The sequence below is a fragment of the Nomascus leucogenys genome, chromosome 17, assembly GCF_006542625.1.
Source record: "Nomascus leucogenys isolate Asia chromosome 17, Asia_NLE_v1, whole genome shotgun sequence".
Lineage (NCBI taxonomy): Eukaryota > Metazoa > Chordata > Mammalia > Primates > Hylobatidae > Nomascus > Nomascus leucogenys.
The window spans coordinates 68,394,247-68,416,700 of NC_044397.1; the positions used below are offsets into that span (position 1 = coordinate 68,394,247).

At 42.4% G+C, this 22,454-nt stretch overlaps 1 protein-coding gene across 9 annotated transcripts in view; it reads left to right on the forward strand.

The window, feature by feature from the left end:
* Positions 1-22,454, forward strand: part of ELMO1 (engulfment and cell motility 1) — a 592,800-nt gene that overhangs the window by 563,197 nt on the left and 7,149 nt on the right. For all 9 annotated transcript variants that reach the window (XR_004026459.1, XM_003268937.4, XM_030796572.1 and 6 more), the window contains 3 exons: positions 5,860-5,967; positions 13,489-13,571; positions 22,216-22,293. Coding sequence is in view for 8 of the 9 variants with exons in the window: in XM_003268937.4 (XP_003268985.1) it covers positions 5,860-5,967; positions 13,489-13,571; positions 22,216-22,293 (269 nt within the window). In the remaining variant the exon portion in view is untranslated. The remainder of the gene's footprint in view (positions 1-5,859; positions 5,968-13,488; positions 13,572-22,215; positions 22,294-22,454) is intronic.

Sequence of the window (22,454 nt, forward strand, 5' to 3'; positions counted from 1 at the left end):
AGCTTATACATATTTACCACGAAGTATAAGCTCTGGTTGCAGAATCCTTGGCATGGAAATTGCCTGGCTTCTGTGTTCCCTGGACTCCTGCAGGAGAGATTTCAGATGAAACCCTAGAAGCTGTCTGTGTTAGGGACACTGTATTAGTCCATTCTCGCATTACTATAAAGAAATGCTTAAGACTGACTAATTTATAAAGAAAATAGGTTTAATTGGTTCATGGTTCTGCAGGCTGTACAGGAAGCATCACAGCTTCTGCTTCTGGGGAGGCCACAGGAAACTTCCAATCATGATCCAATCATGGTAGAAGGTGGGGCAGGGGGAGTGAGGAGCTTCCCATGGCCACAGCAGGAGGAAGAGAGGGAGAGGGGAGGTGCCATACACTTAACCAGATCTCAAGAGGACTTTATCACTATACAGTACCAAGGGGAGGATGGTGCTAAAACATTCATGAGCACTCCGCCCCCATGATCCAGTCACCTCCCACCAGGACCCACCTCCAACACTGGAACACTGGGGGCTACAATTCCACATGAGATTTGTTGAGGACACAGATCCAAATGATACCAGCCACTATTTGCGTCATGAGAATCTGTAGGCTCAAGAACTGCCCCCTACTTCTCTTGTATTTTAGAGATGAAGGTCTTTCAGAATCACTTGCATTGAATGGCCTTGGTAAGAGTCCAGGGCTAATATTGGAAATCATTTCAAGAAGTGATAACATGAAACCTCCTGCGGAGGACAGTGTCTGTTTCATTGACCAGCGTTCCCTAAGTGCTGACATGACAGGCTTATCTTGGAACTCAATGTTGGGCAAAATGCGTGCCTACCACTCCTGCGAACAAGGCTGGTATATCTTACGTTGCTCTGGAGGCCCCGTCAGAAGACCTAGAGCCAAGTGGTGCATTCAGGCACGGTAACCATATTGCCCTGTTGTGGGAAGCAGGTCATTCCTTTCTCCATCCCTGGTTGAAATTTTATTTTAATATTTTGTTACAAAAAGGCAGGTATAAATAAATACATATTTTCAAATTATAAAAAGCCAGTTGATTTTCATGAAAAAAAAGGCACTTCCCAATAGGTCAGAATAATACATAATCATTGTTCCCAAAAGATGGAGGGACAGTAGTGTGGATGAGAGGGACTATCATTGACTGGAAGAGCAGGAAAGTACAAATACGTTTTGAGAACCAATTCTGGAAGATGTAGGATCCATACTTTATGTGTGTTTTACTCATGTAATTATGACCATTATACATATGAAGAACAGGGATTTCTGAGATTTTTACAATTAGGCCAAGGCCCTGCAGCTAATAAGCATCAGGGCCAGGTGTGTCACCCAGGTATGTGTGACTTCAAGGCACCTGTTAGACCAGATCATCTTGGAAAGTACCTAGGGACTCCAGTGTCATTTGCTGTGAGCAGCTGTGTCCAGGGAGGCAGAATTCAGAATCAAAACACAAATCTGTCCTTTTAAAGAAAGTTCAGTGAAGTGAGGAAGATTTGATGCCCTTCGTCTCTGTATCGATAGTTGTTTCCCTTTTTTGTACCAACAAAAAAATCTTAGATCTCATCGCCCGAAAGATGACATTTCCCTTTAAACACATTGCTGGGTCCCTCTTGTTTTGTGACTTGGAAAGGTTGGACCTTAGGCAGAAAGCCGACCTTGTTCTGAACACACAGAAGACTTGGCACATTTTAGGTTATCCTTGGGAAAATTCAGAATCCTAATGGAAGTGTTCTAAAGACATCTTTTAGAAAAACCTGTTCTCCTCCCTAACACAGGACTCTTAGGGCCACCGGGGTCAAGCCCCAGCTGCTGACAGCGGGCTCTGCACTCAAGACAAAGATGTGTCCTGATTCCATGGCAGTCTCGGGGCTTGGTTCTTGCTGTGCCCTGTGTCTCACTGAACTGGCTGGCATTTCACACCTACCAGTGGTTGCCATCGTTCAGCTTGCTGAGCTCTCCTGGAGACCTGGGGACCAGCCCCAAGCTTGTCTTGGGCCTGGATGATGAAGACAGATGGTGGGCTGCACTGTCTGATAGAACTACCTATGGCTGTTTAAGTTATTTAAAATGAAAGAAAATTTATAATTTGTTTTCTTAGTATTGGATAAAACAGATATAGAGAATTTCCATTATTGCAGGAAGTTCTGTTGGAGGGCACTGCAAAAATTACAGTTGACAGTGGTTATTAGCTCCATAACAATCTATGTGACATTGGCAATAGCTTTAATCAGCCCTTCTTACCAGGCTCGTGAACTCTGAAAGCAGCTTTTCCCTCTTATCCTTCACAGACACACACGTACACGCACGCAAGAAAAAGATTGAAACACGAAATTCTCCCCATATTTTGTTTTGGGTTTGGAGATGAAGCCTGGCTATTAACATATTCTCATTAGTAATTGACTGGAAGACCTCCATATTAACTCTTGTTTTCTCCTGAATGCTAGTAAACAATCTTTGATAATGTTCTCACTGCTTCCTGCTAATTGCTTTTAGTGACGCAATTCACTCTTTCATCGCCCAGAGGGATAAAGGAACAAATAACGTCATGCTGGGGTTTGAAAGGAAAATACACATTTGTCTTACCGTAAAAGAAACTGCAAATCAAGCTGCTGCTGGTGGCTGACACTGAAACTGTCTCACCCAACATGTCGATGCACTGTGCTGATGCTATCCTTGTAGCGGCTCTCCCTTCAAGACAGAAATACACAATGTCTAAGCCTTCTAAAGCTAAGGACTCCAGTTTTACTGTGAGGAAGATACTGGCTGAGTAGCCTCCCATTTGATTATGAGTCAAGACAAGTTTCTCAGCGTTTTCAGCCCCTTTTTCCAGTATTTTGCCATCCATCCGAGACTTTCTAATTGATGAGGAATGGAACACATCACTTATATCTGTGATGTACCAATCTTTTTTGCTTTTTATCGTTTTAGTAGTAGACAGAAGAAGAGAAACTTGTATAGGGTAAGAGAATTGGCCAGATGTAGGAGGAAAACCAAGGCAAGATGGTGTCATACAAGTCAAGGGAATTTAAGCTTTGGAAAGGAGGAAAATCTGTCTGCTGCAGACCCTTTGGGTTTTCTTTAAACAAACATCAACTACAGCTTTGCAAGGAAGATGGCTGTTTTGCCTCTTGAAACTCTGATAAATAGCCACTGTTCTCTAATCATTTCTGTATGTAAAAATATGTTGCACAAGAGATTTCTGCATTCCTATTTTTCTCCATAGTATTGCCAGAGTTGCTGATTTGTCCCGGTTCCTACTTCCCAGACCTGGGAAACAACATCTTTCTCTTAGCTGCCATGAAGAACTGAGGGAGCTCGTTTTCCTTGAGCTCTTTGGCCTTGTCTTTCATGTCTACCTTCCATTCTAATGATGTTTCACTACACGTCGTAGAGTGCTGTGTGCATTGTAGACAGCCACTCAGCAAGTATTCATTGGATAAACAAATTTATCCTGAAAGTAGAGCAGCAAAATTTTTGAAGTCTTACAAATCAGTATATCTTACACTTGAATATTAAGTTGTGCAATTTACTCTACAATAATATATGTTTGTATTATACCGTGCACCAGTTAAATTTCTTAATTCCTCCCCTCAAAATCAATTGAGTGTCATTGATCTTGTTTGATTGTGACACATTGGCTTGGCTTCAAGTCCCACTGCTGACCCTTAGAGTTTACTTACCCCAGCTTGAGAAGCAAGGGATTCCTGTAAAGCACAGGCCAAGACCTAACTCACAATAAGCCCAGCACGTCCAAGTACCACTTCTCACTGTCTTCCTTCCCAGCCTCGATCACCCTTTAGTCACTCACATAGCCAAACATATCATCTAGATGCAGCAAGGAAAGGAAAACTTTATAGCAGATTTCTCCAGTTGGCTTTCTGGTCATCACAGCCACGTAGGGCAGGGGAAGGGATCCGTGGGGAGAGGCAGCCCCCACAGGCCTCCAGGAGCACTGTTGATGTTCAGAAAGCCATTGCCTCCTGCTCTGGAATTCACAATTCCTATTGTGAGTTACAAGTCAAATCCCCAAAGTTGCTCTCCTCATGAAAAACCCATAAGTACACATTTGCTTAATTTAAATGTTTGTAAATTACTCAGAGAATAACTGTTTTCTCCCTTTGAAATGCTCTCCCAGAAAAATGACCCATGTTTGGTATATACACAGCATAATTTTGAAATTTAGCAATTTCAAATGTTTTCCTGGCTACTAAATGACCCTTTTCCCACTCAGTTTTTTCCACTAGAGTTCAGATTCCTTTAAATCTATGGATTGCCATATTCTGACTATGCTTCGGAATTCTCAAACTCTATTTAAAGATGAGGAAGATAAGAATCACAGAGACGCTCTCCTTTTGTGGATCAAATTTGGGCATTTTCTTTGTTCATTGTGTGGCTTTTACTTCCATTCTTAAAACTTCTATTTCTATTAAAAGAATCATAATTAAACCATGGGTTTGCAGTAACAGCAATTTTAGAGAGAAAACCACTTTTCTTAAAATATAATGAAGAGCTTTTTAGTTAGAGTGGCTTCAAAACAAATTATATTTCAGGCACAATAGTGAGGTAACTTGGCCAAGGCCTCAAAGGGTACCAACCACACAGTGGCACAAAGGGGCTTGTAGGTGACTGACACTTCATGCCTTAGGCATTTTGATCAGGTCCCTTTGGGTCTTCATTTATCAGCTTAGCCAATGCCAACTGTGCAACTTTTATGTGTCAGACACTGTGCCAAGAGATTGGGATGTTGCAATTATGAAGACAGTGACTGTCATCAGAGAAACTGTGACTCTTCCATACTGTCAGGGCTGGAGTCCTCTTCTCCTATCAGTATTAATTGTTCACAATACACCCTCAAGGGCAAGTTACTTACCTAGGGTCTGTAGCAGATAATGGGAAATACTAAGATGTTAACGTTAGGCTCCAATATTGCCAGTCCAAGCCAAACTGGTGCTGCAAAGAAGACTCTAGAACATCTCAGAGGATGGGGAGAGGCCCTTCGGCTGCAGGGATAAAGAGGGCTTCCTGGAGGAGGCAGCTGTGCAAGCATTGCTGTCACAGTTCAAGTACCTAATCTATAAAAAGTGCTCTTTGCCTCTTTCTTCCTGCCTCATGGGCTTACTCAAAATTTCTTCTCACTTTTGAGAGACTGAGGCAGTAAAGTTGAGGAAGTATTTTATAAGAATGACCCTAATCTCCTGGTCATGCCTATCCAGGGAAGTAAATTCTGGGAATTGGAGAGGAGAATGATTGTGCATGTCCCCATTCTTTGGCTAAATCCCTGAATTATTTAGATGATTTCCTCATGAATCCCACCCACCATGTGTATTACCAGTGTCCTAACAATTGTTCATGATTAATGTGTGTGTGGTAGCCTAGGGTAGGGGTTTGTTGTATCAGCTAAAATATGGCCTTGGACACAACTGTCTCAATAGTCTGAAATTCTCAGAGAGGAAACTGGAAGCAGAAACATTCTGAGAAATCTTTTTTTTTCTATATCTCCTTCCCTCTTTTGTCAGTAAATGAATAAGGAGCAGTTCCCATGGTGGTTATCATTAGTGATAACATAACCTCTGGAAACCACCACCTCATAAAATCTATTGCTATTGAGCTTGAAGGGTTCGATGACTTTACTAATGGTTACCAAATGTATACCAAGCAGGACAGGTGATAACTAAATATCAAACTCAAAAGGGAACTTAATGCCCAGGGCCCTAGAATTCATTCTTCCTCAAGACTTAAAATCAAATGAACTGCTTGTTTCCTCCAGGCAAAAGTATTAAGAAATAACCAGGCTAGTATTTTTATAAACCAGAATCACTTACCTTGTAAACTTGTGCTTTTTCTCTCAGACAAGTTTTGGTATTGTCGGCTTTCACCAAATCACAAAGTCCTGCATTACGGAGACTTAGAAGAGAGTCCTCAGGGAGAAGTGCCCCACGATTCCTTGCAGGACAAACGTAAGTAGTTCTCCTTGGCAGAGGCCTGAGTGTTGGTCGGTTGGTTGTTTCCTAGTCACAATATATCATGCAACAAAACTATCAGCCTAAGTAAGCCCTTTGAACACATCTCATCTAGTTGTAAGTCTTGGCCTGAGCCGTCTCATCAAGTACCAGACCTGGATGGACTTGGGGTTTGGAACTGAATAGGGGAGAATGTAAAATGGATGCAAAGGTATCTTAATTGAAAGATGTAAACTTGGGCTTCAAATGTCCACTTTTTACATTATTTATCCAGGTGCTGTGTCAAGGAGTAAAAACAATACAAACCTGATTCTATCAGTTGTCTTTTTCTGAAAACCCAAAATAATTTCTTATTTTCATAACTTATATGCCTGACCCCTACAACATTTATTCATTACAATTTAGTGTATCCCATAGTTATGACACAGAGTTAATGGCAGAACCAAATATAACTAGTTTACCTCAAAGACACTTTGAAAATGATGATCAGTTACCTCTACTGTTTGCTAAATATTTCTCTTGTATATTTTTTGGCTTTTTCTATATGTTGTCTGTTTTAACATACATGCTTTTGAAGAGACAGTAATGTGCAGGATTCTTTTAGCCCCACACGGAACCAGGTGCCAGGTTGACAGTGTTAACAATACAAATTAAACAAGTATTACAGAAACATTGAAATACCCAAGGGTGATAAATTAATTTGGAGGAGAAATGAGATAAAATGAACGTAGCCTCAGAGGATATCCCAAGTAGAAAAATCCGAGAGGGAGAAAACATTCAGAGCACTTTTAAATAACCTTTAAAAGTCACCTTGACCTTGCAGTGTTCAGATAAGCGTGTCCCAGACAGCGTCCTTACCCAGAGTCTCACACCTTCTGTCCTGTCACCCTGGGGCCCATGGAAGTCAAATCTGGATGACCTTCCTTACAGCTCACAGCCATTGAAGGCGAAAATAACCCATGAGTGGGAAATTTCCTGACACATTCAGACTCTGAGCTGACATCTCAGGCAGACAGCCTAGAACATTCACTCTTCCTCCAGCTTAAAAATGGGACAGTCTGGTCTTTGTAATGTCACTTAGTTCAGAAAACGATCTCGTTTTCTTTCATAGGAGAACTTTCTTCCCAGCCCACATTATTGGCTTGCTAAGTCAGGGGTTATTAAAGAAATCTGAAATCCACTGCTGCAGAGAGCCTGGGACACTGTCTATGCCTCCCTGCTTTAGGGCAGGAGTTAGGGGTGTCCTGGGCCTCCACCTGTAAATGAGGATCCTCCCTTCACAGTTCAAGCCTTCCCCACCCCACCTTGGCCAAGCTAGACCAGTGATTCTCTAAACGTGGTCCCTGGAACATCAGCAGCAGTATCACCTAGGAACTTCTTAGCAATGCACATTCTCAGACCCCATTCCCAGCCCTGCTAAATCAGAAACTCAGTGGGTGGGGACCAGCCATCTCTGTTTTAACAGATGTTCCAGGCAGTTCTGACATGCACAAGTTTGAGAACTGTGATTCCCCAAACGTGGCTTTCACTAATAATTAAAAAAAAAAAATTAAGTAAATTAATAGCATGTTGCTAACTTTTAACTTGGGCCAAAAAAAGGATATTAAAAAATAAAATCTAAAGTTTAATATCACAACCCTTTCATAAAAGAAAGGACCCTCGATTGCAAGAAAAAAAAGAGTAAGGAGGACCTAATCTTAGATGAAAGACAGTCCCTTCTGCTAAACTAAAATAGCCCTCTGAAAAACTCACAGCAGCATCCTCATTTTTCTGCATTTGCTATTAACTGGTGAAAAGCTCACTGGTGTAAACTCCCGTGTGAACTAGGAACTGACCAGAGCCCAGCGATGTGGAATCACTGCTCTGCAGTGGTTAAACAGAAAGAGTTGAGGTTATTGTTGGTTGAAGCAAACAGCAGCTCCCTAGGAGGTCCCCCACAGCCCCATTCTTAACCTGTCACAAGGGGAAAAGTGGTCAGGACAGAACAAACACAGCTTGACTCCCCATACTGTCCAGTGAATCCGCTCTCCCACTAACAGGACATAGTGTTTAGCCCCATGTTTATAGGGATGTAATCACTTCTCAACCCAAAGATAGGCACTTGACCGACAGGTTTGCCAGGTGTTAGCACAGCACCCCCATGCTAATTGGCCAGCTACCTAGGAAATTGGCAGCCACAGCAACAAAGCCTTGTGTAGGGGCAGTTCCTGGTCTTGCCTACAAGCTGATGCCCCCCAGCTCTGCTAAGACCCTCACCCCCAAGACTCCAGGGTGAAAATAACTAACCTGGAACTAGAGGTGCTGATGCCAGGGAGAGCCAGCTTGACAGGGTGAGTGCAGGAGAGCAAGGCCAGAGCTGCAAATCTCCACACAGCTTTTCGCAGTGGCCACTGAGCAAGGCTGGTTCTTGAAGGGGTTGTGACAGCCCCTCCTGACCATGCCTCTAAAACTCTTAGCAACCGCTTTCCTCTGAAATGAAGTTCCAAAGAGCTGCTCCAAAAACAGTATATCCATTACAAGATGAACTAAGAAGGTATACTTGTGTGGATATATTTATCTGCACAAGTATTTATCCACACCTTGTGGGAGAGTGTGTGTGTGTGTGAGAGAGAGTGTGTGTGTGTGTACTGGTAAGATTGTATCCTTCTGCACATATGTGCTAGAGAAATGGGTATACTCATGTAATGAATTGAAATGAAGCAATACTGTGCCTGAGACAAAAAAAAGGCCCGGCCTAATAAGCTGAAGTTTCTTGCTGCAGGCCTGCCACCTTGGTTTGCATTTAATTCCAATTCTGCATTCTGCCTGGAGCAAAATAGCGACCTTTCGGAACCCTTAAAAGTCAGAAACCTCATTCCACTGGAAAAATGAGATGTGCCTTTAATTAATGTTCAGTGTCATTGCTCTTGCCACATACCATTGCCCTCTCTCGAGACCAAGGCAGAGATTGTCTTGTGCCCCTTGAGTTAATCAGTGCTGAATACTGAGCTATTGATAAATCCAATAGTATAATGGAGTTTTCTTAATACAGATAGTGCACGTGAGGATTGAGGGTGCCTCCTTGGCTGTCTTCTCCAAGGCTTTAGGAAACCTTTCTTTTTGTATTCCTTTTCTTTGTCAGGAAATTTGGCCTTTGAAAATCGACATCTTCTTACATCCCCCCGCTCCCCATATCCCTCCCAAGCTGACTTACAGGTTGTCATAGCCCCCAATAAACATAGGACCCCACTGCTTTCCAGCCATGCCCTGGGTTCCTCACTGCCTCTCTTTGAAAGAATCTAGGCCAGCATTCCTCACTCCCACATCAGAGGGGGCAGGGAGGAAAGTGCTGGCTCACCCTGCCCATGTGGAGATGAAGCCTGCTCCAGTGGATGCAGAGAGCGGCGACACAGGGAGGCACCATGGGCAATTTGGGTCACCAAAGCACAGCGAATAATTCAGGTCCCTCCATCTACAGAATTAACTCTGATTATTGATAATGGGAATAATTGCAAATGGCATTTATTGAGTGCTTACTATATGCTAGGCCCTGTGCTAAGGGCTTTACATAAATTATTCTCAACAACCTAAAGAGGTAGATAATATTGTCCTTATTTTACAGAAAGGGAACTGAGATACAGAAAGATTAAGTAACTTATTCAAAGTCATAAGATTAGTAAATAGTAGAGCAAAGATCTGAATGTAACTGTCTAACTCCGTGGCCCAGATTTTCACCCACTACTGTGTACTGCCTAGATTAAAAGCCAACAATGATCTCAGCTCCAGCATCAGGATTTAACTCTCAGAGCAACCATATGGGATAGATAATGTTAGAGTTACACATTGCAGACAAGGAAGTTGAGGCTCTCAAAACTTAAGCCCAAAGTAGTAGCGGCGGTTGGTGGATGTAGAATTCAAACCATGGCACTCTGATTCCAAAGGCACATCTCTTCCCCACCATTCCATGCCATGTGGCTGATCTGCTAGGCCACAGAGACCAGATTCTTCATGCAGCTATCCTGGGATCAGCCTGTACCTCCTCATATTTCTACCCACAGGAGTTTCTACTATGGAGCTGTACAAACAGCAAGAGCTCAAGGCTTACTAGCTACTTCCTCTGAATGGTTTCTGCCTGAACTTGGATCTCAGCGATGAAAGCTGAAACTATTTTAATCATGGGTGGCCACATTCGCTTTTTCAGTAGTATTTTTGTCTTAAATCACAATTAAACTTCCTTCCACAGGTATTAGCATTCAAAGAGTTTCCTGAATGTCTGAAGTGATAAACACATTTGGGGCTGTGCTCAGCATGATTTAGGGGGCTGGCCCCTTACAAAGGGAGAAATCATGGCCTAGCAAGGGAACACGGAGTGGAAGAAGAAGCACTAAACCCAGCTCTTTTCACCTACTAACCTAGCTGTGTGTCATTGCATAATTGATTTCCTCCCTTTAGGATCAGTCTTCCCGTCTGTAAAATTGGAGTGTTGAATTAAGATGGTCTCAACCCAGCTCAAACTGTAAAAACATTGAAAGAAATGAGGCCATGCTCCAGGGGGTAAATGTGGTGGGAGGGTGCGTTCTTCACTGGTGACCCTGATTCTCACGGATCTGGACCCCACTTCTTTATCTTGCTTCCACACAAAAGGCCTCATCAAAATGCTAGCCTGGCTTTGAAGTCATCAAGAGCCCCCTGCAGCCTCCTTAGAGTCTAGATTCCGGAGATAAGAGTCTGACCCCTCTGTTTCTGCTCATGAGAATAGAGAGGCCAGCAATTGAGCCTTTCTAATGCCTAATCTTCTGGTGCATCTAGAAGACAAACTATGCAAAAAGCAACCTTTAAAAGCTACACTGTATTTTTAGAACTTTGTGTTTTCCTTTTAGTCATAATCCTATGAATGATGTAGCAGCTGGTCTCTAGGACAAGGGACAATGCATATAAAAAAATATATATGTACTTCCACAAAACCTAGTGAAAAAGTGACTCTTCTCCTTGGAAGCCTTTCTGTTAGAGATTCTGAAGACCACCCTCAGGACAGACTATGCTATTACTCTTGTCCCATTCCATACAATGGGTTTTCAAAGCTAAGGGCTAACTTACCAATTGTAGCTTGTGGACACTGTCTCTAGTTCATGGACCATGCTGTATATTATAACAAAAAAACTTTCTACAAGGCACTTGTGACTCAAACTCTATTTGAATCTCGAGAACGTTTTTTAGAATGAGTTTGTTGACTATATCACATTCACTTCAGTGGTGGGTTTTCCATTGGAAAGTTAGCCAACTTCCCAGAGTATCCAAATGTCCCTTCCTAGGGTAGGGATTAGGCAGCCAGATCAGCTACTGAGGGAAAGGAGGCCAGTTCTTGGTTATGAAAATGGATTTGAGGAGAACTGAAGTCAGTGTTCATGGTCAAAAGTAGGTTCAGGAATCATAGGGACCACCCACAGGAAGATGCCAACCCCAAGGGGGTCAGGCAAAGAGGCAGAAAAGGGGTCTGAGATCAGTCAGGAGGGGCTGTAATGCTACTTTGTGCTGCAGGGATAGACAACCCCCAAATCTCCATGGCTTGCATAACAAAAGGTTATTTCTCACTCATGTTATACAACATACACAGGTTGGCAAAGGGCTGCTCCATATAGTCACTCAGGAACACAGACCAGTGTACACCATGTCTTCCATCCTCTCACTTTCTGTTTATTTCCAACCCTAGGAATTGCCCTCTGACTATCGTCACCTTGTCCTCCTCTGCTCATCCATCCATTCCCTGGGCCTCTCCTGTGACATCTGGATGGAACAGGTCACTCCTTCAGTTTCTGCAGCAGGGGAAGACAGAATGGAGGGCCTGCACCTAGAAAAGAAGCATTTCCTTTCACATTTCATTGGCTAAAATTAATCACATGACCTGACTGCAAAGGTTGCTGGGAAGTGTAGTTTTCTGTGGCCAGAAGGAAAGGAGAGACAGCTATTCATAACTACAAGTAATATCTACCAGAAGGGTCCAGAATCAGGTTGCAAGATGTGGTGAGATATGGCAGGGGAACCTACAGAGATTCCTGGAGGACCCATCACAACCCCATTTTTAGAGTTACAGAGAGGCCTAGGAGTGTCAACAGATATGGACAAAGTTGTTAGTAATTTTAGGGTACCTGGAAAATGTTAGCATTTGAGGCCTTCTTGTCTATTGTTTTAATATTCTACGAGTGTCAACAGATATGGACCAAGTTCTTAGTAATTTTAGGGTACCTGGAAAATGTTAGCTTTTGAGGCCTTCCTGTCTATGTTTTAATATTCTAGGTATTTTGTAATTTTATCCTTATCTGTCACCTTCACAACCCAATTTCCCAATGAAAGGATGTGAGCTTTAACTGTGAAATCTCTCATCATCTTCATCATTAAGAGAGTCTAAGGAATTGATTACTTGGCATTCCCACACATCCCAAATTCTTGGTAAAGCCACACTAGCCAGTGTGCATGCCTTGATTCATAAACCCATATGGGGCTGGAGGGTTAGGGATTGGAGAGGGGCAGATGACTTTGCATTATTTTAAATTAAGGTTCCAAACCATCCTATTGCCTTCTTTCTTTCAGTTGATCTTTTTGTTTTTAATTTTTTATTTTCATTTCATTTTTTTGTAGAGACAGGGTCTCCCTATGTTGCCTAGGCTGGTCTCAAAGGCCTGGCCTTAAGCAGTCCTCCTGCCTCAGCCCCTCAAAGTGCTAGAATTACAGGCATGAGCCACTCACTGTTCCCAGCCTCTTTCACCTGATCTTAACAGAAGTTTTAAGTGCACAAACCCTTCCATATCTTTTCTTATCTTCCTTCAACTCCAGAGTAAGACAAGAGATAACATCATTTTGTCTAACTTCATTATTTCCAGAATCCTGTATCAGAAAGGAATTCTCCCTTTATTTAATTGAGTTTAGTTTTGTTGTCTGTAAAACAGGGATAATAAAACCTGCTGTACAGAATTAATGAGATGGCAGAGAAAGAGATTTTGGAGAGTGAGAGTTCGGAACTGTTTAGAGTTGGATAAATTTTTTGAGATAGGGCTGCTTTCTCTCATTATCCAAAAACTCAGAAACTAAATAGATGCAAATGCTGTAACAAGAGATACTGATAAATGTAAAGCACTTGGCATTGCTCTTGTCACACAGGAGCCCTCTGTAATATCAGTATGAGTATCACTGTTGTTATTACAATCACTGTTATTTCTACTGCTGCTTCTAATGCCATCACTTCAAACAGTACTATGATGAGTGTTTTTTTAGGTCTTTGTTTCACTGAACCAAATTCTGCTTACAAGCAAGCTCTTTCTCTCCAGGGATGCTTTTTACCAGAATATAAGATATATTTTAGTTTCTAGTCCTGGGACACTACCTGGCTTCTCTTCCTCTTTTCAACACTCTTCTTTTCTCTTTTTGCAGTAGCTTCTGGGAATGGCAACCACAGTAGCGGACCCAGTGCTTAGTCCTGTTTCTTTATTGACATCAAAGTTTTCACATGGTGTAGTTACTTGCATTTTCTTTTATGAATTGCAGTGCCGGTGGCAGATATCAAAGCCGTGGTGACGGGAAAGGACTGCCCTCATATGAAAGAGAAAGGTGCCCTTAAACAAAACAAGGTATGATTTCCAAATTATTGCAAATAACTCTATTTGCCCAGTGCAGTCAGCAACTGCAGCCAGCCTAGCCCTCCTTTGTAGCAGTGTTTGTGTATGTGCGTGTGTTCAGACACATATCTCTTACTCAGCTCTCCTGTTTCCTGTCCCGATTCCTTTTACATCTCTTACCTTTATTCTTTCTCTTCCTGACCCCTTTTCTGATGCTCACCATCTCTTCCATTCTGTCACTTCCTATCTACTTCCAACCCTAAGAACTGCCCTCACTATTGTCACTTTGTCCTCTCTTGAGCCCACTCTGCTCATCCATCCATTCCCTGGGCCTCTCCTAACCTCCCCCATTTATGTTTATTTCTCCCTTCTCCAACTTCCACCCCAATATCTTTCATTTTCTCCTGCTGCAATCATGCTCTTAATATCCTCCCCGGGATCTCAGCGAAGCCTGGGACAGGCAGAGAAAAGCTGACTCAAAGAATCTTAGAAAACTTTAAAGGCCTGATACCCTTCAGCATTGTGGAAAGTAGGCTGTGAAATATCTCCAACTCAGACTAAAGGAGAAAATTTTCCCAGAGGTGTGTATTACTTAAGCCCTGCAGTACCTTTCACCATCCCCTCCTAGTTTACCAACCATTCCATTATCGTTCCATTACAGAGAGCACAGGAGGGAATATTATTTGAAAAGACAGAAGAATTTCTTTTGCCCACTGGAAGTATTTGCCCTTGGAGAGGCCGTTAGGGAGCCAGTGCTTTGTTTATGCCTCTTAGAATCTTGTGATCTGTACCATTCATGAACAAAAGCATCCAGATTATCTGGAGCACCCAGATAATCTGGTACCAAAAATGTCACATAGATCATAGGTTGCATCTTTATTTCCAGTGTCAGTATCTAACGGGGACACCAAAATGATACACAATCTATTTACCAATCAGAGTTAAAATAAATAGTTTCCCCTCTGTAATGTCTATTGTTATAAGACAAAAGGAATCCAGTTATTTGCAGGATGGCCCTATCTATAGTTAAGGAAAAACAAAAGTACTATGAAAATACTGTTCAGGAAGGCAGAGGGCAGGGGATGCAGCTGAAGAGGCTGATTGTAAGATCTTTCCTTCTTAAGTTTTATAACTCACCTCAACTCCATGGGAACTCCTACTTTGTTGAACCCATCACAGCATTGTCATGTAATGCATTTGATTGGCAAGCATACTGATGGCAGGGCATGCCCAAGAGGCCAGGATCTGTGGCCTATCTGTTACACAGCACCAATGGGGGTTTCCATTTATCTCTTCTCCATGCTATGGGGAGACAGAGATTCTATAGCTCAGCAGATTAGAGAAGCATCCTTAGCTATAGCAGCAAATCTCTAGTTTTCATGGTTTGCCTCCTGCAGAGCAGACTTTCTTCAACACCAGCCAGGATTACCATATGCTGCACGTGTCAGGTATTCTCTCCACAATCTCAGAGAGCACTGGCTCTGCTCAGCTTCAGCCAAGGAGGTCCCCATAGTTACATAACACTTGGGGCTGAGCTGGAAACAGTGCGGAGAAATTGGCAATAACAGGGGTCTGGGAGTCTGCAACCCAGAGAAGACCAGGAGGGGTGTAACTGGAAAAATAGCAACCTGCCAGAATTCAAGTGTGCTAAATAAAGACAGAGGGAATTATGTAAAATAGGTGTGGAGGGACTTCCTGTTTCAGCCCCAACATGTAAAGAGCTTGAGAGTTGTGCTTCCATCCTCAGAATAAGGAGAAGCGGGCAGGGTGCAGTGGCTCACACCTGTAATCCCAGCACTTTGGAAGGCCAAGGTGGGTGGATCACCAGGTCAGGAGTTCGAGACCAGAAGCCTGGCCAACGTAGTGAAACCTCGTCTCTACTAAAAATACAAAAAATCAGCCAGGCGTGATGGCAGGCACCTGTAGTCCCAGCTACTTGGGAGGCTGAGGCAGGAGAATCACTTGAACCCGGGAGGTGGAGGTTGCGATGAGCCGGGATCACGTCACTGCACTCCAGCCTGGGCAACAAGAGTGAAACTCCGTATCAAAAAAAAAAAAAAAAAAAAAAAAGCAGAACAAAATGGAAATCAACAAGTTTTCTTGGACCTATCCTAGAACTGAGGTTGCAGGCAAACCATCACCATGGAATGTGGAAAGTCAGATGTCCAAGAAGACATAATAATCCTTAACATGTCTGAACTTAACATGAAGATATCAAAATACATGAGTTATGAAACTGATAGAACAGAAAGGAGAAATAGACAAATTCATTATTATCAATATACTGGAGACCTCAACATCCCTCAGTCAGTAATCAATAGACCAAGCAGGCAGAAAATCAAGAATATTGATGACCTGAACAGCACCATAAATCAGCTTGATCTAATTGACATTAATAGAATAATCCACTCAGCAACGGAAGAATACGCATCCTTCACAAGCTCAAAGGAAACATTCACCAAGATGGACCACATTTTGGACCGTAAAACATATCTTAAAAAATTTAAAGAATAGCAGTTATACGAAGTATGTTCTCAGATCACAGTGGAATTAAACTAGAAATCAGCAGCAGAAAGACAGCTGGAAAATCCCCCAAATATTTGGAAATTTAACAACACACTTCTAAATAACCCACAGTTCCAGGAAGAATTCCCAAGATAAATTACAAAATGTTTCAAACCAAATAAAATGAAAATCCAGCTTACCAAAATGTGTGGGATGCAGTGAAGGCAGTGCTTAGAGGGAAATTTATAGCATTGAATGACTACATTAGAAAAGAAGAAAGAACTAAAATCAATAAAGCTTCCACCTTAGGACACTAAGAAAAGAGAGCAATTTAAGCTTAAAGCAAGCAGAAGAAAAGAAATATAAAATTTAGAGTAGAAATCAGTGAAACTGAAATCAGTAGAGAAAATCAACAAAACCAAAAGCTGGTACTTTGAAAAGATTAATAAAATTGATAAACTTCCAGCCTGGCTAACCAAGAAAAAAATGAGAGTCACCAATATAACAGATGTGGAGATGATTTCATTTGAACATGTGAGGTAGTATATTTGGCCTTCTTGTATCAGACTCCTCTCTCCTTAAAGGAGACTAAAAAAGTAAAACTGAGTAAATGATGTTTTGCAACCTTTATTTTTCACATATTGTGACGACACTCATAAAACATAGGATGGATGATGATGGATAGATGGATGATGGATGGACAGCTGGAGGATGATGGATGGATGGAGTACGCCACTAAGCAGATAAGACTGCAAATAGAGGCTACTTCCTGGGACTCACTGGCCCATATTTCTAGCTACCCTGGGTTCTTCCAGTCTGCCATGAGGGATGAGACTAGCAGAATTTCAAGCAGCCTGGCCCTTTAATTAGCATATACATGGAATTTACTTGTCTTGCAATGTTAATAGTGTTCATATATACCATGTCATCAGGCGAAACATCAAAGGGCAGAAGGAAAGCCACAATTTTACCTGCTGAACCCCCCAACCCACACCCCTTTCCCCATACTCCAGAGGTGCCCTCCTGTCTATCTCTGGGACTCCTGGGTAGGAAAGGGGGACCTGCAGCTTAAAAGGAGAATCGACCAAAATGTGTTCATAAGAGGTCTGTCAGTGCACAGTGGATGGATGACAACCAAGGCAAATTGCTGGCTCTTTGGACAGTTTTTCCAGCTATGGAACGGCTTTTGACATTTCGTGCCATGAGACCCATGGTTAACTTAATCACTGAGCAAGGCAAACTGAGACATTGGCATCTGTAAAAGAGATACTTTGTTAATGGCAGAGTGTTGGTAACTGATCATCCTCTCACCCATTGAGTCTCTGCTGATGTTCCCAGCAGGGCCCTGAGAACAGAAAGAAGAAAATTGGCCCTTTCCCTTGAGGTGTCTATTGCAGAGGCATTTGTTCATGTAGTCAGTCATCCACTCAGTCAGCATGGGAGTGCCTGAAATAGCATAGGATGTAAACGGGGTAGCCGGGGTCCTGTCTTTCTGGAGCTTAGAGTCTACTATGTTTAACAGAGGTCAGTGCAGCAGGCACATTTTTATGGAGACAAGAAATGATGGGTTTTTCACACAGGGATCAGAAAATTTCTCATTGAGACTTGAAAAGAATTGCCATGAGTAGATGGAAATCCAGTTGGAAGGTTTTGATTTACAAGGATTAAGGATTCTAAATTCAAACTCTATAATTTATAAGAATAAGCTGATTTGTGGCTGTGTGCTTTAAGGTGGGCATTCTTGGTACTTGTCTCACTGGATTTGGGGCTTTTAGTTCAACAGTCAACATGAAATCACCAGAGTGAAGATCCATTGATTCAGATAGGAGTATATTTGGTGTATGAGAAGTTTCCATCTTCCCATTTGCCGGAATTAAGCATTTGTTTTTCCAGTGTGATGCTTAAACCTGAAATAAGAAGCATATTCTACTGAAGCTGATGTTCTAGCATCAGCTTGAAAACCCTGGTCTTAGCCAAAAAGTCCTTTATTCATATTTACTTCATTCATCATCCACTCATTCATTCATTCAACAATGTATTGAGCATCTCCTTTGTCCTAGGTGCCAGGAATCCAAAGATAAATATGACCTGGCCCCTGGCCCTAGGTGTCCAGTAAATAAGATTTATATTTAAATATGCAATTACAATTCAATATGTCTATGCCAAAAAAAATTAAAGACAGAGGGAGCCTGGGAGAGTTGAGAAAGGTGATGCAGGACATGGCATCTGATCTAGCTTTTGAAAAGGAATTGGCCAGGCAAAGAGGTGAGGAGAAGACTTTCTGAGAGGAGGAAACAGTCTGAAAAGGCACAAGGGCCTTTGCTCATGTGAAAAACATCCTCTAATTGGGAACATTGAATTCAGAGTATAAGATGGATGGGGATGGGGAGAAGAATATGGATTGGAGAACTATTGGCCGGTTACGCTGCTAAGATAGATTGGGGCTGGAGAGTTGTAACTGCCTGAAGAAGGTAATCTCTGTTATGTGCTACATGAATGAGTGTTTTTTGCCTTCTAAAATAGAAACTCAAATTCATAGATATCTGGGCAGCAATACACTATAGCTCTGAAATCTACTGCTATTTCTGTGACCATAATTTAACTCCCACACACATGCCAAGTTATATCCTGTGTCTTTTATCAAAAGGTTTTACCCTCATAATGACCTGGATAGATAACCAACATAGTTAAGTGAATGCTAGCAAAATGGCCATATGTGGTGAGTTACCGTCAAACAATGTAAGGATTGGCAGCCTACACTGCACACTGAAAATATGTTGCATAAAACTCTACTCTTGTTATCAGTCGGTTCCTCATTTGACCCATGGAAGATGGCAGTCCCCAAACCCAGGAACCATTTTCCTGAGCATCCGCTGACACAGCGTACCTTGTCATCTGTCCCAGGGCCAGAGTGTTGAATAAAAAGGTCAGGGGCCTCAGGGCACGGAAGGATGTTCAGTTTCCTCTGCCTCCACTCTCCCTAGAACTCAGGCTTCCTCCACATGACAAGGTGGCAAGCAGGCATCAGTGCAGCAGAGAATGGATAGAAGCTGCTTCTAGATGTACTTTTTCACTGCATTAAATCCAGAGGAATAAAAGAGCTTCGGTCATGAGCGACAAAGCCTCTGAGCATTCGATGTCTAAATGAGTGTTGTGGTGTGTGGAGGCAAGTAGGCCCTGAGGGGGGCGCAGATCAGTGACAGTCTACTCCACCACCACCTAGCGCCTTCTCCCTCATGGACAGTGTGGACAGGTGGCAGTTTCTGGAGTGTTAGCCTGAGAGGTGCCATTGCTCCCGGCTCTGCAGCCTCCCTGCTCCAAGTGCTGAAGAGCTGACCTTCACCAATGACTCAACAATAGCAAGCCAGAGACATCAATAAAACCCATTATAAGTGATAACACCCTTTAACACAGACATGCAGCTCAGAGAATTAATTCCTCCCACCCCCTCCCAGGCAGCTTTGGTGAAATTAAAGTGGGAATTGACATTCTCACGAATTTCCCATTTCCTGCCTGTGTTTATCAGGAATCTAGGTCATGACAGTTCTGATCATTCACGTCGTGAGTGGTATATGTCATAGAAGGGCAAAGCCCAAAGTTTGCATGCTCCCTCCTTTTCCTTCCTTCTCCATCACCCTGCAGAAGAGAAAGTATCACAGCAATAACCACACTGACACTGTGGTCTCAAGTGACTTCAGCACCCTGTCCGGAGCACATCTGGGCTGCAGTGCTTTTCACACCAGCTGTCGTCAGCAAGGGATGATCGGCCACGTGATTTCCCTGAGCAGTCAGGCACTTGTCATCCAGGTTAGCCCAAAGGGGCCTGGATGAACTTTACCTTTTCCTGTTTACCTCCAAGGGCCCCCTCATGCCACTGTAATATCCTGACTGGTGGTTCAGAAGCAAAGCTCACTCCTTCCTTTTTCTCCAATCTCTCAAGTATGAGTCAGAGAGTTTTCCTAATAAATGACTCTAAGATTAGTAAAGAAATCATCATTTTAATGAACATGCTGAATCTGAGAACAATTTTTATGAATTTTTGAAATTATAGCGTAGCATTTTGTTGAAAAAAAGTTGTACGAAGAGATAATGACCTATGACCTATCACCTTACCATAATTATTTTCATTTCCCATATTTCTTTCCAGTCTCTGTCCACAAGTAGGAATTGTTCATAATTGTGATCAGTGTGTACATGGTGTTCATGTCTCATGCTTTTCTCCACTTAACTTCGGCTCCCTATAATTATCTTACTGAATGATTGGCCAAATACATTTCCCTTGGTGGCTAATTTATGATTTATTTCCCAAAAGAGGGAGAGGTTAGTTTCTCATAATGTTCTTTCAGATAATAATATTTGGCTTTTGCTTTCTTTTGAATTTTTCTTTTGAAATTATCTCAGGCATAGCATCTCTGGTTCTTGATATGTATTTTCATATTTTTTTTTAAAAAAGATGATATGAATTTATAGTACTAATAATAAGTCTGTGACTATTTTAATTATAAATTAGAAGGCCCAAGAGAGATGGTTATGGAAACAGATGCTATACTTAATGGCAAATTGTTTTTGTTTGTTTGCTTGTTTCAGCACACTTCCTTTTTACATTATTGTCTTTACTGGGTAGGCCTGAGTCAGGGCCTAAAGAAGAAGAATAGAAAATGAGGAGAGCATTTTTGCAGAATAGCTCCCATTCCACGACTCAGCATTCTTTCCTTCACTTGTTTCTATTTCTGTCAAGGTGAGGAGACCTTCTGAGTGTGAGACGCTGGTAGGTCTATCCTCAGAACAAGACCTGCCCCCTCTCAATGAGGGACAGCTGGAAGTGGACCAGACACTGAGAACTCCACGAGAGCCAGAAATAGTTAGATGATGGACTGCGTCCGGACAGGGATGCAGCCACTTTGGAATAATTCTTTAATCCATCTGAAATTCTGAAATCTGTAGGCACTGACCTCATCTTTTTGCCTTTTATCTTTCTCGGGCATTTTTGCTGTGAGTCACAGGCCAAAGACAAACCCTCTAACAGATATTAAGGTAGAGAATGATGTGAAGAGATTGGCTCCCTAAGAAAGAATGTTTTGTGGGCAATTACTGAGCAGTGTGGCCCACAGATTACAGAAGGGGAGAGGGATGGTCATCACTGGTGCCTAATAGAAGCACAGAGAAGGAAGGCACACTGGAACCTCCATGCTAGAACAGTGTAGAGCATTGGTTTGGATACACTTGGCCCTTCTCTTCCAGACTAGGAGTCCTCAGGATGCTGAGATGAGCTGATGACTCTCATCTTCTGCTGACTGCTCAGACCACTAGAATGATCGCCCTACCCAGTATTGGTACAGCATGTACAGTTTAAGAAGTGTGGTTTAATGTACATATTAGACATGGCACTGAGTGCCTTGGCCATTGGTCATTCACCTGCAATGAAATGAAAAATGTCACTTGGTTACTAGACTTCTGGGCCTGGCTCATTGCGTGCACTCCATAGGTTATCACCACTGAGTGAGCCCATGCTTCTCGATTATACCTTGCAGTCTCTGCTGGGTAAAACCTAAGCTTTATGTAGCCTTTGCTGTATAGTAGCTCAAAGGTCAAAGGACAGATGTAAAGATAATGGGTTCACCTAGCAGCCTCCTTACAGCTGGTGTAGCATCCACATTTTAGGGAATTCATACCTCTGTGGGCCTCTCTGTCTGCTTAGGATGATAGAAGGAAGGGCAGTCCTTAATGCTGTTGATTGGGAGTTTACTGGTGTTTTTTTTTTTTTTTTTTTTTTGTGGCCTCTCTGGAAGGGAGATGCTGAAGAAGAAAGGAGAATAACACAGTTTTGGTGGCAGGCGAGGAGGCGGGCAGTGCTGTCACCTTGGACACTCATTGAACCTCTCTAAGCCCCGCCTCATAAAGGGGATGAAAACACTTGCTACATGGGCTGCATGCAAATTAAATGAGATAGTTCACAGACCGCCCTGAATGGAGAGAAGGAATCATGCCATGAACCTTGAGAGTGCATGGTTCCTCCTTCCATCAGCCTCACTGCAGCTCCTCTTGTCTAGACATGCTGGCCCTATTCCATGGTCAATATGCAGCCATTTGCAACTGCAAAATGAAATGTGCCGATTTTCCTTAAGGTGCTGTTTTCTTTCATCTCTTGTAGGAGGTGCTTGAACTCGCTTTCTCCATCTTGTATGACTCAAACTGCCAACTGAACTTCATCGCTCCTGACAAGCATGAGGTAAGGGTCTCGGGGGTGATAATTTATGAGATAATGTTATCTTTTCTTGAGAAAAATATAGAAAGAAATTTTACTTAAGAAAAATAAACCTGCCTGAAAAAATGATGAACCAAGGGACATCTTGCTGACTTGGAGTAGAATAGAAACCTCTTGACAAACTG